General features: G+C 34.8%; 1 protein-coding gene across 1 annotated transcript; it reads right to left on the reverse strand.

The window, feature by feature from the left end:
* Positions 1-3,599: 3,599 nt before the first annotated feature.
* On the reverse strand, positions 3,600-5,877 carry LOC133205889 (dual specificity protein phosphatase 3-like). The gene is made up of 3 exons (XM_061341781.1): positions 5,633-5,877; positions 5,265-5,488; positions 3,600-4,347 (listed from the first exon to the last, which is right to left on the reverse strand). Exons 1-3 carry the CDS (start codon positions 5,797-5,799, stop codon positions 4,154-4,156), a joined length of 585 nt encoding a protein of 194 aa, XP_061197765.1. The 5' UTR covers positions 5,800-5,877; the 3' UTR covers positions 3,600-4,153.
* Between the last annotated feature and the right edge of the window lie 14,178 nt (positions 5,878-20,055).

Below are 20,055 nucleotides of genomic sequence, written 5' to 3' on the forward strand. Positions count from 1 at the left end.
CAAACGTCAAGATCAAGGCGTAATAAATCATACCAAATTCGGAAACGTCTTGTCGCAGGTAATGCACATGTCAAATATGAAAGCCCCATCTTTTCTCATTCAAAAGTTATAACCAATGTTATAATTCCTGAAAGTAGGTCAAACTTCAAGGTCAAGGATACGGAGTCAAAAATCATAGTATATTTAGAAAAGGTCTTGTCACAGGTAATGTACATGTGAAATATGACAACCTTATCTTTTCTCATTCAAAAGTTATGACAAAGGTTAAAGTTTTCCTGACAAACTAACAGACTGACAGATGAATGAGATTAAACGTACCCCTGATCTCGCTAAAGGCTGGTAACAAAATATGAGTACATGCAAAATTCTACATTCAAACTTCAAAAATAAATACTGTGTGTATGTTTACAGGTCTTCCATCCTGTTTTGGTAAATGCGGAGTTGATGGAGGGGGGCTCGTTTTTGCCTATAACAGCTCCACACTTCGGCTATGGGCAAATTCTAATGGTAATATAAAGTGATGTAAACAAGATCATTATAATTTTGATATGCTTCGATATGCTTGTATTTATCTATTTATTTTTTATTTTCAAATTCAATATTACAGGTAAAATTATCAGCACTGTTGGTTGGGGAAAGACGACATCTGCCTTCACTTCAAGCTCAGTCCAAGTGCGTATCCTGACATGGCATTTCCAGACAGACCCACAAAAGTGCCTTCTGAAGTTTACGTCAAATATTATTCTTAGCTCTAACACCAGTTTAATTCCTCCGAACCTGAATTTTCCATACACAGAGTATAGTTTGGTACTTGTAAAGGTATCATATTCATATACCTTGTTTTAAAAATATTAAATGATATAAAATAAGACAATCAGTTGTAGATGTAGATACTTTCTCAGGCTACAGGGCTTGAGCTAGGTATTTTTCTCCCCTACATTCACAGAATACGTTTACACTTTAGGTACGAGCTCAGGAGGGTGTAAATAAGGGGTTGACCTTTTATGGGAGTGGGTCCGTAGTGTTGTCTGGAACGCATGGTGGTGGATTTGTGTTCGGCTATACAGTTGATGAGGTGGTGACCTGGGTTTTAGACCCAAATCGTGCACTAAAGAGTCTGCCAGTGTTTAGGATCGTGCATCCATGGGGAAACGGGAAATGGTATCAGACATCCAACCATGTTGAAATAGAAATCAACGTTTTTCCCCATCATGGTACAATATCATTTCATACGAAAATTGAAGATCAATCCATTTTCAATTAAGAAATGACGTTTATTAGAAATACTTCATAATCTGTTACGTCCATTTTTTAGAAACAAATGTTACAGTTTGCGGTAACCCGCATTGTGAGGAGGGAAATAGTTCTCTTGTTTCCCAGAACCTTACTTCCGTTGAGTATAAATGCCATCCTGGATACATGCACCATTCCGGAGATCTTGTTAAGTACTGTAACTACAATAAATGGGAAGGAGAAACAAAACAACCCGTACAGTGTTTAGGTAAGACAGAAATCTAGGAAAGATCAAATTCAAATATGGTAAAGCTGAGACAATTCTTCTTCATGATTTCTTTTTCTATCAAGAATACCGACAGTCTCGCTTGAAGTCATCATTTCGCAAGTTTTATTGTCGATACAATGACCTTTTCAGCAAAATCAAACTATCCTTAAGTCAAAAAAGGAGTTCTCTCAGTGGAAGTTACTCATAAATAATTAATTTTATCAGTATTAACATATATGTTTAACTGAAAATAAATCACACATTTAAAAATTTTGTTTCAATTTTTATATTAAATATAATGGCTATTAATGTAATATGGTAGTTTACACTTGGTTTTGAACAATCTGTAATATCTATCCCAGCACTATACGCTATTTACGTCAACATCATTTACAGCATCAACACCTAACCCATTATCTACATCATCATCTAAAACATATTCAATATTAATCAACAGCAGCAACAACACCAACAGCTGTATCTACAACATTGCCTGTATTTTCATCGACTCTTGCATCTACAAAATTGTCTTCAACACCTGAATCATTGTCAACTTCTGCACTGCAAACATTGGAATCAATAACAAATTCGCTCGAACAGTGTCGTGTAGAGGGAACCCATGTAAATTATTCGTGCAATACCGGCTCACAATGGACGGTACCTGTGTCTGAATCCTTGACTTGCCAGTGTCACTTAGGATATCATTTAAAATATGGAGACCTAAAGAGAACCTGTTTACAGGCGGGGAGGTGGAGCGGAAGTGAACCTGTGTGTATCGGTATGTACCAGAATATTACTCTCTCTCTCTGTATACAAATGTTATGTGAGAATTTTAAACAGTATTTATTCAAAATAATGAATAGCTTGGGCAACAGGCAATGCCTATAAATACCCTCTCTATAACATGTTATGTGAGGGTGTATGTGTGGGTGGTTTTCCCTTTCATAATTTTCTAATGACTGGCCAGTTAGTTCAAACTTGATAAATAACATTTTTGAGATTAAGTAAAAAGTTTATTTGTTTATTCTTTTGTAAGACTGAACAAATATGATGTGTGTTTGGAAAATGTATACAAGTAAGTGGAAAACTTTAAGACCGAATCAAGGTTGTAAAGGGGTGGGGAAAAGTCAATTATATCTATATCCCTCATACAAGAAAACAAGCTACATTTATTCTTTGATTTCTAAAGATTTTCTGTCCTCATTAGGCCACAAAGATCCATATCCAAATGTTGGTAAACATGTTAGTTAAAATAATCTATGTCACGGGACAAGCCCTCACCACAGTTAGAATATGCGGCCCCATAAAGTTGCAATGTAGCAAATCGGTGCGAATCTGCTCCGAAATGATTTTGAAGAATACAAAAGAAGTTGCACTGAAAATAACTTCCAAATGAAATCAATCATAAGAAACCTTTCTGAACTTGTATATGCCTTTTAACCTAAAAAAAAAAATAACCCACTGAAAGAAAATAGCATTTACAGCCATCGCCCGTAACAGCATACCCGCTTGTCAATAATCTCTATACGATTATGGTTAATATTTTATCAAACAGTTCTCAGAACTTTTCAAATGCCCCTCGTACATGTTTTGATGCTATTTTGGACCACTATGAAAATTCAACTGATTTTCTCAAAGTTTTTCTCGCTCAGATGTTGACATTCGGAACTTTCTGGATTGTTTATAGTAAATGCACTGAGTTGGCACTATTGCCAACACACGGAACGAATTCTATCGTTAAACTGGGTCCTTAGGACAATATCACTTTAACGATAAACGTTTTATCTAGAAATAATGTATGATATTCCAATATTTGCAGCCTCTGGGAGCTGCATGTGCCCATGTGACAAAGTGACCAACCCTAAATATACAGCTCCTAATGACAAGGCTCTGTTGAAGGAAATTCAGAAAATAAGACAGGAGCTGATAATTCTGAAAAACATGACTAACAAAGCCTTGCGAAAAAAGATATCTGTCCCTGACTTCCGGCCCAGTGCCACCGTTTCCGGAACTCCGTGGGTGTTGCTTCTGGTTGCTATGGTTTTGTGGATTGTTGTTCCGGATATATGGACAGTAATTCAACAACTGAAGATTCTTTTCTTTCAGTCGAGGATTTAATTTTAATGTATCTGTTTACATATGTTTTAGTTGATCATTTCACTTATTACAATTTCTTAAATCAAAAATTTGTTTAACTGTGGTAATAATCATCAAGTTTGTTATTAAGTATATGTATCTGGCTGTATGCAATTTTCTGTTAATATTCTGTGTCTTAATTGGGACATAATTTGTCTACAGTAAATTTCATGAGTCACTGCATGCAACACATGTTAAAATACTAGTAGTTAAATACTAACAGTCCTCGACTAAAGATACAGTTGTTGATGTTGCTTCATAAGAAAAATTTGGCGTTTTACTGTTTTAGTGCAATGAATTAAATATTGTACAAAACTAGTTGATGTTTATTTCATTTTTTGTAAGGATAACGTCCTACTGCAGTTTCACAAGTTCAAGTTGTGTTTTGAAAACGTGAGCTTCATTGTCGTGACAAAGGCTCACAAACGATGCGTTTATGCAAGGCAGAATTCTATCGCCTCAAATTTACACGCTGAACAGCCATCTGAGAATCAACGCACTCGATGCAATGGGAACTCATCGCTGTTGCTGTAATTCTTCATCAAGTTCACAAAGTTGTTTCAGGAAGCCATCGTTTGGGAAAATTTCTCTTTTGTCTCGCACCTGTTTGACGGCATCCATTACCGTCATCCCCTTCTTTATCATGAGATACGCCAGCACTATTGACCCAGAACGACTCATTCCACTCTGACAATGTACATACACCGTTCCTGGAAATCAAGACATTCTGTTTTTAATATACACGGGCACCAAGCATAAAAATTCCTTGACAAACAATTAAAAAAAAAACAGAGCTAAAGTGGCTCAGGTAAGCGTTGTTCTCCGATTGCCCTTGGGCCTCTTGTTTTAAATTATGAGTGACGGGGTTGTGGATGATCGAAATTTTATATAATGCAGAGGAAAAAGTGGGACCATGTTAATTTTTATTAAAAATGATATTGAAGCATCCTAATGTTGTGTGGATTCAACTTTGATTAAATCATAGCTCTCTTAGGGCTAGATGTTGATCCACTATATGGGGAGAACTGCTTATGAAGAACAACAAGACCAAAAGTGACACAGGTGAGCGTTGTGGCCCATGGACCTAATGTTTGTTTAAATATTTTTAAATCTTTTCTATCAATTCTGAAAATAATTTATTTACCGATATTTAGAGATACCAATATATACTCCCTTTTAGATGAACCCTTTTTAGAATGATTTTTATATTCGGTCCCAGGCCCGTAAAACGCAGGGGGGGGGGACAGGGGGACCCGGCCCCCACTTTTTCCGAGTATAGCATTCTGCTATATTAAATTTTCCTTTACATGCTGGTTGCCCCTCCCCCCATACACACACACTTTGTTGCAGTAAGGTCGAGCACAAGCAAAATCTGGGATTTGGTCGGTTAATTTTTCTTTTTTTTTTTGCTTGTCAGATTATTTTGGGAAGCCCCCAACCCCACCCCACACTTTTGAATCCGTTCCTACGCGTCTGGGTCCCATGTAACCATTTTGGGTTGGGGGTGACAATGGGAACATATTCAAACTGCCTTAATAAAAATATTTAGTTAACTTTCAATAGCCTGTTAAGGATAGAATCAAACAAAATTTGATTTGATTCCCATTTAATTTAATAGTCCATTTACCTTTTTCTTTGAGGGCTTCGTCAATGAAGTCTGCAGCGGAGTGGAAGAACTGATTGATAGGAAAACGTGCGGTATCTAGGGCCTTAATCCCCAGAAACATAATATCTGTCCCGGAGAAATATTCCTCGTCAGTGTTTATCTGATTAAACTTGTTCCCCTGAGCACAGTTTACTATGTGGGTTACACGCTTTCTTTTTAGTTCCTCTACATTTTTTGCTATGTAACTAAAAACAAACAAGAACTGATTAATTTATAATGAAACGTAAGGATTACAATTATTCGTCACCACGATACCGAAATATGCACTATTTGGCATTTATAATATAATGATACACATATGCATGTATGTACATAAATATATTACTTACTAGTTGCCTAACAGAATCCCAGGATAAACCTCATTGAAATTATCCTTGGGTGTTGGCGGAAGGAACGCCCACGGTGAAGGATGCGCGCCCGCGGGAGGTGATTTTTTCGTGGATCCGCCACAGTCGTTTTGTCTACTGTTCAGGTAATTCTTAACCTCGTCGTACATGTTAAACAGAGAGTCAGAAGATTTGTAACTGAAGTCAGACGTTCATTCTAATATAAGATCCATTTTCATGTCATTGCTATAAATAATTCATGTGGTTTGTTTACAGGATCGTCCTGGTAAACAAAGGTGAAGCAAGACGGATAACTCTAATCCAATCCACTGACCCCGGCCCTGCTAGTAATAATCCGTTGGTAAAAACAAACAAACAAAAAAATTAGAGCATTTTACGTAGAACAGCAATGAATATTCATTTTTGGATTTCATTCGATTTTTTTTTCAAATTATTTAAATTTATTCTATATTTTTTTCTGATATTGTATTTCGATGACTTGTTAGTGATAGTCTTCATAATACGTTTGCATACATCATCCAGTGGTACGTTTGGGTTATGGTCGTGTAATTGATTTTTTTTTCACTATGTTTAAAAAGAAGAGAAGATTGCGTTTTCCCCTATCTTTTTTTTCGGGTGGAGGGGGGGGGGGGGGTTCTAGTGAATCTGGGCGTTTAATGAATGTCTGACCACTCTGGGCGTTTAATGGATAGTGCACTTTACGTACGACGTGTAAAAGGCAGGTCACTGGTCAACGATTTTGACCCTGAGCTGCCATACGGGTTATCAGTGTTTCACAAAGACCGAGGGCGCTTTTGATTGGCATTCGGCAGGAATCTGGGCGCACTTGAAAAGTGAAAATTTCATTGATCTGTCACATTAAATTTTAGCATTCTTTTCATGTATCGGATTCCTGTGAAATAGGAAAGGGAAATATTTTCCCGATATTGCATTTTGATTTGCTAAAAAAGAACTTGAAAATTGGCTAGATTAGTCATTTGGTACAAAATGTTACATTTTTAAACGTTTTTCTTAAAATTTGCTATCTCTGGGTCATCTCTCCATGATTTTGAAACGTTATTTGTGTGCATTTTAATTCAAAGAAACTAACAAACATTTGTAAAAAAAAAAAAAAAAAAAAAAAAAAATGGAGAGAAAACCCAGAGACGATAAAAATTGAACTTTTCCCAAAATAAATTCCAATGTGTAAATGCGGTGCTTCATTGTCGCTTTAAAAACCATAAAGTGCATGTAGCGGTGATAGCTTAGTAGTATATATGCGTTACCCCGTCCAGTGCAATGAAAAAGAAATATTTTTGGTTCGATCCTCGCATGGAGCGTTAATATTTTTTTTTAGTACAAACAATCAATTCTTTTGTCAGTTTAATTATATGTACTTATTTATTTTCAAATAGATAAATTCTGGTTCTGTTGCACCGAAAGCGAAAGCAATTCTTCCAACCTACTGATACTTTAATACATGTATATACATGTACTTGCATTTAACTATACCCTATATGTGTTTATTATCGGCCGCAACAGCGTGGTTGTGATAGAATGTGAACATGGGGAAATTAGACGTTATTTTTCCATTGCTTCATTGGAATAATTCCTGATTGATAACATACATAAAAGTTATGAATAAAAGTTTTAAAAATTGTCTTAATACTAAGTCTTATTGGTTGTTTTTATGTTACAATTTGTTTTTCATCTCTCTTCAGATATTTATTAATTTAATGATTTTACAAAAAATTGTTTCATGAACTGCTCCCCAACATGGGCGTGCGTAAGGTATAAAAACAAAGTCTGCTGAGTTTCCGGGTATGAATTATACAGTGCCTAAAATAATAAATAAATTGGAATAAGAACTGGATTTTGCTTTTAATACACTGCAGTTGCAAGTGATACAATGAAACATTTTTTCTGCGCTTCTTTCACAACACTGAACGGCATCATCACGTGACAAATCCAGGGTATCAGCACGTGAAGTTAATGTCAATTTTTCCTTTTTTGCCAGCATTCAGACATTCATAATCAATTATTTTAGATATTTGTTGCCTTCGTCCTTGCATCAAATAATTTGATGATAATTATAATTTTATCCTTTATCTCAGTCTGACTTTCATATCAATGAATTTATTTCTTTGGATAAATATTGATCACTGAAAATTACAGCGTAAAATGCACAGAAAAGTACAGCAAGTGTAAAAATGTTTCATATACTTTTTCTGATGCTTTGCTTCAATTTATAAATTAACTTGTTATTTATGTGAAGCGTTACTAAGTTTTACATGTAGTAATTATTAAGATTAGGGGAGTGATATATTAAATTTGACAAAGTATTTCAAATTAAATGTAACATTTTTCCATGTGCGTAACTTTGTAAAGTATGTCCAGCTGTGGTCAACATCATAAACATTTAAACTATAAATGTTTCTTACGCCTTATTCCTGCAGATCACACGCCAAACACGCCCATCTTCTTTTCTTTTATTCTTAGAGACAAACTAGAAAGAAATGACTTATTTGAAGAAACGCACAATTGCTACCCACCTTGATATAAGGAAGAATGAATTTTCTTATATTTCAGCCTAGTAAAACGGGACACTTTTTAAAAAAAAATCATTAATTTATTTTAAAAAAATTTTGACGAAAAAAAAAGATTTGTTCATAAGAGTTGTCTTTCTTCCATCGTGATTGCAATGTGTCTATATTCTCTCTCTCACTCTCTCTCTCTCACTCTCTCTCTCTCTCTCTCTCTCGTTTACTGTAGTCAATACTAGGGGGGGGGGGGCTTTTTTGAAAATTTCCAACTTTGGTTGATACTTGATAATTTAGACCCTGGAGTTAAGGACATATGCAACGTAGTTTGAACTTTATTGTCTTTTTCACTGGAGTTGAAGAGGTCCAATACTTAAAGGAACTGTGTGCTACATTTTGATGTCTATATATGCTGTTGTACACTTCTTCTAAAACACGTTTGGATAAACAGAACATTTAGAATATATGTTCAGTAATTTTTGTATATTTTTCTTTGAATTATTCACGAATTTTCATCAATTGATATCTTTTCATAACCCCTGGTAATGCATGCTGATATTTTGTCTATATATACGAACATCTGATTGCACTATAGTCTTAAATTAAGAATATCTCGAAAAATTATCAGTAGGTAAGGTAAGTAGCGTATGTCCTTAAAGTGCTGAAATACATGTATCTATAGAACGCGAAAGTCATTTTGTGAACACTGTAGAAAAAGTTATTTGAATATACATTTTAAAACATATATTCAAATCCACATCTCCAATACACCGCAAAAGTTTTGTACGTTGTTCCGGAGAAATTCTTGGTTTTTGAAGAAAACAGAACTCGTAAATGTACGCACTGTTTTCACGTTGGGTAAAATAATTGGATTTGCGAGAACAATTTAAGTTTGGTATACGTATAAGTTTGTTAAAAGCTATTTTCTCAATAGCATCAATTTGGACAAGGATATCGAAATATCGTGCATTCAGGTTTCAGAAAAGCTTGGCTGTTCGGCAAGTTCCGCCTATTCGTTGCCGGGTGCCGTGTATGGTCATTCGAGACTTTTCATAATAAATATTCATGAAGTCAACATGCTCGAGTTTAAAATTCCACTAATTCCTTATTTGTGTCTGTACATGTAATAATACATGGTTTTTTAAGCTTTCACCAATATTAATTTTTCAAATTAAAATTAATGCACGGCTATATATTCTTCAAAAAAATGTATAAAACTGTATAATTAATGAACGAAAATATTACACATACATGTACTTTATATCTAGCCATAAAGTTGTCATTTTAACTGACTTAATTTTCCCACTTCCCATGAGATCTGAGGTTTTATATTTTGTTTTTATCAGAATCACCAAACATGAAGAAGAAAAAGGTGAAAATAACGAACTTTAAATCTCACAAATCCTGTACACAATACGAAACGTGAACTGGGCAAAAACAATAGGACTGGTCTCTGGAAACAATAGAGGCGGGGTGAGGTGCCCAGGAGAAGAAAGCAACCCCTGTCGACCTGTCACACCTGCGTGAGTCATCTAAATTGATCAGGTAAACGGAATAATCCGTATATGGTATGTAAACAACGATCTAACATGAAAGACCAAAAAAAAAAAAAAACTAAATCAAAATATCGGAAGTACATAGAGCTGGGGTGAGCTGGGCTCATTGTATGAAGCAAGATGTGACTGTTAGCGCTCTAGATCACGAGCTATTGCAACTACGTTAGTCTTTTTTTGCTAGCGCTCTAGGGTTATAGCAACTACGTTAGTCTTTTTTGTTGTTAGCGCTCTAGAGTTATAGCAACTACGTTAGTCTTTTTTTGCTAGCGCTCTAGGGTTATAGCAACTACATTAGTCCTTTTTTTTTTTGTTAGCGCTCTAGGGTTATAGCAACTACGTTAGTCTCTTTTTGTTAGCGCTCTAGAGTTATAGCAACTACGTTAGTCTTTTTTACTGCATGGTATATGTATGTTCGACTTCACGGTAGGACGTTCAGGGAATAATACTGTAGGTAAATTGTACCATGTCAATTTTGTTTTATAATCTGAAAATACCTATGATCTGAAGTTTCGTGTTTTGTCGTCTAACCTGTACATAAATGTACAAAAAGTACCTGTAACTTGGGTCTTAAAATGCTAAGACTGTGGAGATCAGTTATTTCTTAAATTATAATAAATTCCAATCTTTTCTCAACTACCTTCCTGGACCTCTACGGCAAGCTCGGAAAAAAAAAACAACCTCGAATATTTTTCCGAGATTGTCGGAACCCGAGAGGATGCGGTTGCTTCAAAACAGTACCACACTAAAATATTTTGTACTAGGTGCTCATTGGTTCTATTGATCTCTTATTTTTCACATCAAAATTGAAATTACAGTAAACTACAGAATGCTTAAAACACAATTAATGCCATTGTGAAGCCCAGTCTAGATTCACCATTCTGAATTGAGACACCCACCAACACTACCCCCAGTGCACCACTGTGCCTTCCTATTAATGATTAATCGATTCAGTAATTCAGATATCTACATCTGTGTCTTATGATGGCTATAGCGCTAGCTTACCTGTCTTTTTAAAAGATTAGCTTTTACTGAAATACGCATGCTCAACTTCATGGTACTGTAGATCATTCTGTGAATAATACTGTACCATATCGATTTTGTTTTATCCTCTGAAAAATATATATGATCTGAAGTTTCGTTCTTTTGTTGTGTAACATGTAAATGAACATCCAAGTAATATAACAGTTCACTACAGAATGCACAGTAAATGAGATAACTACAATGTCAATGTGAAGCCCACTATAGATTCACCATTTTGAATTGAGAACATCCATCATACCACCCTCAGTTGACCTAATGTTTTACCGGTTTCGAATTTTGACCAGTTCCGAATGATCGGTAATTGAAATGCTGATAATAAATTCACAAGACTTAGTGTAAAAATAAATTGCTCAGTGACCCATAGTGCAGAGTATAGGTCTAAATTTGATGCCCGTCATTCTATACCTTCTACATGTATATGGTAACGTCTCAATGAGTGAAAAATTCTCGAATGGGATGTAAAACAACATACAATCAATCAATCTAACACGAATTGATCGCAAGAAATCAAAATTTATGCTTGTTTGAAGTCTGTTGTGTCCTTTACTAGGCACTCAAGGTCATTGAGCTGTGAGGATTCTTTATTCTGCCACGACGCGGGACCTCGGTTTTTAAGTCTCATACGAAAGACCTGTGACTTTCACTTCCAATGCCGGGCTAGTATACCTAAGTTTACGTCTTAGATTTGACTAGGTGCGGCGAACGAAAATCGACCCCGGACCTCCCGATCAAGAAGCGAACGCCCTACCACTAGGCTACCGTGACCGGTTAGTTTGTGTTCATGTATGTAACATTTCAGCTATATCCAAAAATAAGCATAATATGTATTAAAACAAACACCCGAAAGCTTGGAGGAAATAGATCACTGAAAGCTAGCAGAATATTTTCATGTCATTTTACCAGTTTCGAAAGGGGGGGGGGGGTTACATACAGTGTTTTGTAATATTAAATACTAGGATGAAAAGCTAATTTTTACCAAAAAATCATTAAAATGTGCATGTTCACTTATTTTATCCTTGAAGGAAACGGAAACAGAGTTTCCGAAGTATAAGATGTACGTAATAACATTGTACAACAGGTATCAAAATAGGGAGGAAGGGTTAAGGGGTGGATCTTATCTACGTTAGCCCCTAAACTGCCTGCAGGATTTTGTACAAAGTATTTTTTCCTGCTACATGTATAAGTCAGTCATTAATTGTCTATAGAAACTATAAGATATATAATTGGAAATGATCAGTCAGCATTGGTAAAAATTCATTTCCCCGCGCTTGCACGGGGTTTCATCTTAGTATTAATATACAAATGTATTTGTTTTCTGTCGTTCTCCTCATTGTATACACTTGGATGATTGATAGTTCTCTTTATCCATTGGAAATACCATTATCTTACTGGGTGGTTATCATTTTAACATTTTCTAGTCATGTCAGTTGATGATCTATATGACAGATATTTTAATCTAGGGTCGATTTGCCTAGGAACCGCTAAGGTATTTGGAACTCATACTTTTAGGTTTATTCGCAACTGGCAAAATAACTATACCCACATTAACTTTCTAAAATAAGATTAAATTTTGATGAAGCTGCATTTAAATTCGCAGGCCTTCGGACTACTTTGACAAAAACTTACTAAGATTTTAAAATATTGCCCGCGTATATTTACAGCACCAACGAATTGGTACCCTATTCGGAATCGGTCATTTTTACACATAAAAAATATTCGGTGGTGAGTCAGCATATTAGGTTGAACACCGTAACAAAAGCCGGCCGGCCCCACAAGAGCGGGATCCGGCTAAAAATGACCCAGGGATAGGTTGCATTTTGCAAGCGACTAAAGAACTTGCAAGATGTTGGCTTTAAACGAGATTGTAGAAAACTCAGTAACATCAACTTATTTGTCAGTATCTTAAGAAGGAAAAGTAATAGATTTGCATGTGCATCAAAATGTACCCGAAATTTGGGAAGACATCACTTTTAAAAATTTGATACAGTGTATGTACATACTTCGGTAGGATCCAAGGGATTTGTTTCTTATAAATTTCATATGATTTAATGATTATATGGAGTAATGTCTTAACTACGTCATTGTATTTGCAGTTTTTTTTTCTTTGGGCGCCATCCTCTTTTAACTAATGTTTTTAGCTTCTTAAGATCGACTCATATTAAAATATTTATTAGTTTTAACAGAAAAACCTGTTATTTTTACAGTAAAACACGCTTATAACGAAGTATCAGGGACGGGCAATTTTGCTTCGTTATAAACTTAATTCATTATATCCGTTAAGTTCACAATCTATTTTAAAGACATGGAGAATGAAAATCACTTCGCTATAAGCGTCAATTCATTATAAGTGTGTTCATTATAAGCGTGTTTACTGTATATATCAAAAGAATCTGAATTTAGCCGTCGGTTGTTTGTGATTTTTAAAATTTCCATCTAAAATTGTTTGCTACATGTAAGAGACCAGTCTTACAGGCTTTTGTATATACCCAATCATCAGGATATTGAATTATTATGCAGCTCACATAGCTCTCCCACTATTTTACTGAAACTCATTAATCCGTGTTTTAGATACAGTTGCTGAACCAGCCAAGGTCTGTGAACTTTGGAGAGGGGGGGGGGGTAGAGAGGATTGGGAGAGGGAGGGGATATCTTGTCATACTGAAATGATAGAATCATATTTTGTAGTTTCGTAAAACAAAAATAATTGATGTATTTATGGAGTTGTAGAATTCCGAATAAGAGTATTCTTATATATATAGTGTTAGAAAGAGAGAGAGAGAGAGAAAATAGGACGTTTATAATGATAACTTTGTCATTAATGTTCCATATCTTTGCAAGGTCAAACTGTGTTTACTATGCAGATTCTTCTCAGTTGTTTGTTTGGTTATTTCTCTGTGTTTGTGTTTTGTCAGTGAGCTTAATTTTGTGCGTTTTTACACGAAAACAGGATGGCAGTATAGGAAAAACATGATCATTTTGATATGTTTCAAATATAGACTTCATTAACAGGTCAGCATCATTATTTACAGAACAACATTAACAGTCAATTTGGTTGCTTTAACAAAGGACATTGCCATTGATAATCAACAGATTTCAAATTCTAATTTAATTGATTTTGAGCATTTTATTATCATTTGGCAAGAAGTAATGGAATGAAATTAATCTAGTAAAAGGCGAAGACAAACCATTTTGCAGTAAAAATAATACAAATAGCAGAAAACGGTACGCCTTTTATTTTACTCAACTCTTTGACTCAGTGGAATCGTGTCTACCATCGCTGTAGTGACGTGATGCCAGCACATATTTCATATAATTTTGATTATTAGGTGCAGCAGATCAAAAGAGTATCAACGGATATATAATGCCGAGCACCAAGTAATGTGGAAAAAACTTCTTATCTCGGCGATTTGCAGTCCTACAAGCCTAATTATACTATAATTACTTCAAAAGTAATTTTTTACACTTTTTACAATTGGGAAATCAAAATTTATAAATTCGTTCCGTAAGATCTTAATCTGTGTTTTTGATCTATTATGTTTACATCAGCGACAACGATTTAATCAACAGATGAGTATAATTTGAAAATGGAATCCACAGGAATTCTGCAAATTAATCGAATAAATTATTACTGTTTTTATGGCCTGCAATTTTTATTATCTGTGTAAGAATGTAATTAGAACTTTCATTTTCATCTTTTATTGTGTCATGCTAAAAGTCCTGCTATATAGGTTAAGTAATTATTTTTTATTGGCAGAAGTTTCCCCACCATATTTCAAAGTATTCTCTTGTACATGTCCGTATGCATCGCTCCATTTCCACTTGGCGATTTCCTATCATGAAGAATAATCAGCTAGCAGACCCAAAGTTTTAAAATGATAGAGAGTAAAATTCTAACCAGAGTAACAAAAATATTGATAAAAGTTAAAATTTGCCTATGTAAATTCTTCTTTTGAATTTTGTTTCTGTTTATTTTGAAAGTCTCTTATTTATAAGCAGGCTGAAAGGGGGGGGGGGGCAATATCAGTCTTTTACTTTAAATTGGCACCAGGTTCTTTTTTTTTTTTTAGTCTTTAGGTTTATACTGAAACATTTTCTTATGGTCCGGTCAAAGTACATATACCAAGCTTTCGATGGACAATGCGGTTCATGCCCCCTGTAAAGGGAGAGATCTTTGACCCGTAAAAGATGCTGTATAAACCTCTAACTTCATTTGATTTTCATTTTATCCTGGTGTCTCAATATGATGCCAATTTATAGAGGTCAACTGCGCAGGTCAGGGATAGCCGACAATTCTAATATGGCCGATCGTCTTCAATTCTCACTGACTCCTATCGATCTCTCGAGTTATTTGTGAAAAGGAGAAGGTTTGGTTATAAACCGACAAGAGAAATTTTTGTGCCCAATAAAGAGTGAACCATCAATATCAATATTAATTTGTAACAATGTGAGATATTGGTTACGTGCAAAAGTCGTGAAGGCGATCTTGGGTTAATTCTATCAATAACCAGCAATTACGGACCCGTATGAAGAAAATGCAATCGGCAGCGATTTATCAAAATACAATTGTCAATAACAGATTTATTAATGACTGTTTGTGACATTTATGAAAAAAGAATGATAGAATATTTCAGCTTCCTTAGTCCTGGCAGATGTTAAAATGCAAGATCAATGCATTTTTTCTATCAATTTCGGAAGTCATCGCTGATCAGGCAAGAGGGATAAAAAATGAAGGCTGTCTATATGATAAGCCGAGCTGACGGTGGGCAACATTTATAATTTATCAGTCTTTTTATATGAAGACATGTTTTTGTCGATAACTAATTTGGTATAACAACTTAACGTATTAAACCCATAGATATAACTGTTACTATAACACCAATTAAAGGAGCTTGCTTTCCAGCACCAGAGTAAGGTTTTTCCCCCAATTAAATACATTCGAATATATTATTTTTTTATGAAAATGGTTTGTTATTTAAATTGCTTTCATATTGAAATAATGAAATATTTGAAAATTCACCTTGACTGTTTCGTGTCAATCAAATGGAATAGGCAAGATCCTTCTTTTTCTTATCTGGGTTGCACGTGAGACCCAGGTCTTTGAAAAAACGAGATCAATTTTGCTAAGTCAGTGATACACCTTGTGGCCATTGATGATTTTGTACGATGATTCTGCAAATTCATTTAGTGAATGAAGATTCGGTCAGTCATGAATTTTAAAAATCGATGCGGGTGGCAGGTCATTGGTTAAATATTCATCAATCAACGTCTTAGTAAATCGCGTAATCCGAATCGAACGCTTTGTGTGAGTATCAAGAATTTAACATCTCCTTTCCTTCCTCTCCCCAAATATTACTCACATTGAAAGAGAGACATGAAACGCGAGCCTATGAATAATCTAGGTGATATTGTCTGCAAAACCTTTTTTATTACCCCAGAGAAACAATTCTTAGTGAAATATTTATATACTCTTACTGTATGATATTTGTGTAGAAATATTTACTGAGCGATACTGTACTTCAGTGTGTTCACTTGTGCAATTGATAAAACAAATTTATCAATCAAGAATGAATATAGACATAAAGGTTGATGACTGAATTCCGTCTGCGTGGTTGACATTAAGAATTCTTGGAATTAATTTTTATAAATTTTTAAAGATTAATTTTCTTTTTTGTCAGTTATTAGGAAAAATTCCGGTCGATTGAGCAGGAGAGTTTACAACATTCTACAACCGTGAAATAGGATTTTCTTCCCTTTTAATAAACATATGTACATTAAAAGTTTCAGATCGCAATCAGTGAGGGCAGATGTTCTACAATAATTAGGTAGAATTGTTCTGAGTTCACACCGATGACGAAATTGTATAATAATTGATACGCATTTGGCCTGCTCTCATTTTGGAATGAATAAGCAAGAAAAAGTCAGTTTATACGCGAATACCAATATCAGTCCCATATAGCATGTTACAAACTACACAAATTGGATATTTAATCATTAAAGCATATTTGACAAGGTTTGTAAAAGTGAATACAATAGGGTATATTTGTTAGCTGTTGTACCGTAGTTACCCTGGTGATACATGTATATGGAGAAGATTGAGAAAGGAGATGTAAGGCAGGTGAGGGGGTCTTCCCTTGTCTCTATGTAAGAGAATCATACACTGATACCCCTGTAAAACAAAGACACCAGGTATTCAGTTCACATTATATTCCAAAGGGAAACATATGGCATAATGTGTAAAGGTATCAATATCTCTGAATCACGGATACCATTTGTTACCTTAATAAAGATATCAAAGAAGACCCCAGAGTTATGTAATACCATTTTAATACGAATCTCTATACTTTTTTTCTCTGAAAAATAAACGTGTTAGGTTGCTGTTCTTTCGGGACATCTAGAGTAAACTTAAAAGGCCTCTGCATTTCTTCAATTATTGCAAATCAAATCCATGGATCTTGATGAAAAATCGATGCTGGCGATGACAGTTTCTGGAGAGGAACTATAACGAGATTTTGACAAATAAGACGCCTGACACAAACAACGGATTAATATGCATATTAAGTGAGGAGCGATGGACTGTATTTTTTGATTGCCTTTATTTGATGGAAAAGGAATCGTCATAATTGAACAGAAATCCGGGAGAGATGACCCGATGCCGCTAAAATCAGCTAAAGAAGACAAGAAAAGGTCAAAGGCCCGCGGGGATCGGATTGCAAGGAAGCAAAAGGGCAGAGGCGTTATTGTATATCCGATTATACAACGACAGTTTAAAATGCAGAAAATATTACAAAACTAAGAGATTTGTTCAATTACCTCCCTTTGGCCATACAGTAATAAAGCAATGAATTATGTCAGTATCGGTCGAGAATAAGACACTGGTGGATTTAGCGAGCGAAAAGGGACTCGAGCCCCCACTTCTGTGACCAAAAATATACATAAGATTTAATAAATCATTGGGGGGGGGGGTATTGCGTTAATTATTAAGTAAGATTTGAGGGGAAAATATACTTTCTGGAGTTTTGTCTCTAAAAATTTATCTTCAAAGTCAAAAGGTTAAGAGAAGGTTTTTTTTCTGAAAAAAGTAATGCTTCATTTCCCATTTAATTCGGTAAATAATAATATTTATATTAAATATTATTTAATTATTAGTATTTTATACTTTGTACATAATGTATATTTGTACATATACATTATTTCAAATATGTATTTCCAATTACCTGTTGAGGTCGGTATGGCTTTAACGTGGCTATAGCTTCTTTTTCTGTATTTTTAAAATTCTCTTACATAAGGCGTTTGTGTGTGTGTGTGTGGGGGGGGGGGGGTATGATAAAATCGTTTTATGATTCAAAGTATTGTTTTTAACAATAAATCTTAATATATCATGCAAATCCCCTATTGCAATTAATTTAGAATTCAAGAGCGATGACATTAGTTGTTACGTAATTCAATTTTACCATGGTCATTAAGACGCTTGGCGGACCCTATCTGAACAATATTTCAAAAAACATCTTAATATGAACCATGGTCGAGATATTATATCAAAGGAAGCGCTTGTTATTCCAATTGAAATCATCAAAATAATTACACAATAACGGACATTTCCCCCGGGTTCGCCCAGAAACCATAGATCACGCGTAATCATATCGCCATATTCAAAATAGCCATCTTGTATGACGTGTTTTCTCAATGACAGGAAGGAAGCGACTTTGAAAGAGCGAAGTATAACTATTTCTCGCCATAATTCACATTCCCATATTATTTGTCTTCTGTGAGAACTTTGTCACTTACTTTGCTGAAATATGGCACACTAAAAGGTGTAAGGTTTGTTTCATTTGAATAAAAATGTCCTCAGCTGTAATTCCAACCTTAATCTCTGTGTTGGAAAGAAAAGTTACAAAAGAGAGATAATGGATTTTCGATGTTCATTTTTGATAGAAAGGGTCATCTTTATATGACTGCATTGCACATTAATGTTGAAGATCAACAATTATTTTAATTTGATTTTTCCTGGGTGATTAATTCGCTATTTTTCAAGGGGCAGAAATGCCGAAACGGTTTTGATGGAAGTTCAATATGGCCATTCGATCGTAAAAATATTGGTAATGTAGCACCGGGATTCTGATGCCTCGAGATTTGAAATTTTTTGTGAGTGATATTAAAACCATTGAGGGTACTGCATGATAAGGGTGATTACATTCACAAAAGGCTGCGCGGCGCAAAATTAGTATGAACAATTACTCATTGAAACAAATTCGACTTTTCATTAAGAAACATCCGTTGTTGGTGAATACAAAATCGATGGGGTTTTTAATATTATCACGGATTTCATATATACATAAATGTATCGTTTTTAATAAACCTTTAACCTTCTCAACTCGATAGAATTGAAAGCGATTATCCTCATAAAAATGGAATAGAGAATAATAAACGGGAAATACTTTGATGGCTAAGTCTGGTTTTTGAACATATTAATTAAAATCATATCAAGCATTCAAACGAACTAGATCAACTTATCTTGGTTGGCAAATTGAATCTGAATTCAAGGCAAAAACGATCTCGTTTCGAGCTGTATTTTGTATCCGTCTACAAAAAGTTTGATACTCATATGCATGCAGAAGCATCAATTGTTGTGAACCATTGCACTTCATATGCAGTTTCATATGCATAGTCTCAAGAAGGATGCTTGGTCCGCCCCGGTGTATTTCTATCTTTTTTAAGTCGTAAAACCGAAGATAGTGGATAGTGGATAAATTTTACTTATCCTTGACACATAAGGAAATTTTTACGATTGCTTGACCCCCCATAAAAAAATCTTTGAGATTATCAAAGTGTGGTTCACTCGCAGATGATTGAAGACCTACAGAAACTTTGATTATTAATCAGGCCCGTAGAACGCGGGGGGGGGGGGGGAGGGGGGCTTTTTTCTGAGTATAGTTTTTGCTATATTAGTGTACATATTGTAAACTGGTTGTCAGTTTTTTCATGACTGTATCCCATCGTCGTTTTGTCAGTAAGGTTACTTAAAACTGTTACTTTAATGAGCATTATTATTGTATTATTGCAAGAATTTGACTGAAGTCCATAGAAACAGCGGTATTAATAAATTAAGATGCATTATCAATTTGCAATTTTATTAGAAAAAAAAGTGCCTCGGCTTTATAAATACAATCAATGGTGTATATTTTTGATGTTGAGTAAAGTGTTTGATTAATTTTTCTCTATAATCATTGTACGAGCAAATGGAATTCTACTAAAATTTCCATTACTTGTTATATATATATATATATATATA

This window comes from Saccostrea echinata, unplaced genomic scaffold (genome assembly GCF_033153115.1).
Source record: "Saccostrea echinata isolate AGI-Se365-2 ecotype Australia unplaced genomic scaffold, CSIRO_AGI_Sech_v1 ptg000054l, whole genome shotgun sequence".
Classification (NCBI taxonomy): domain Eukaryota; kingdom Metazoa; phylum Mollusca; class Bivalvia; order Ostreida; family Ostreidae; genus Saccostrea; species Saccostrea echinata.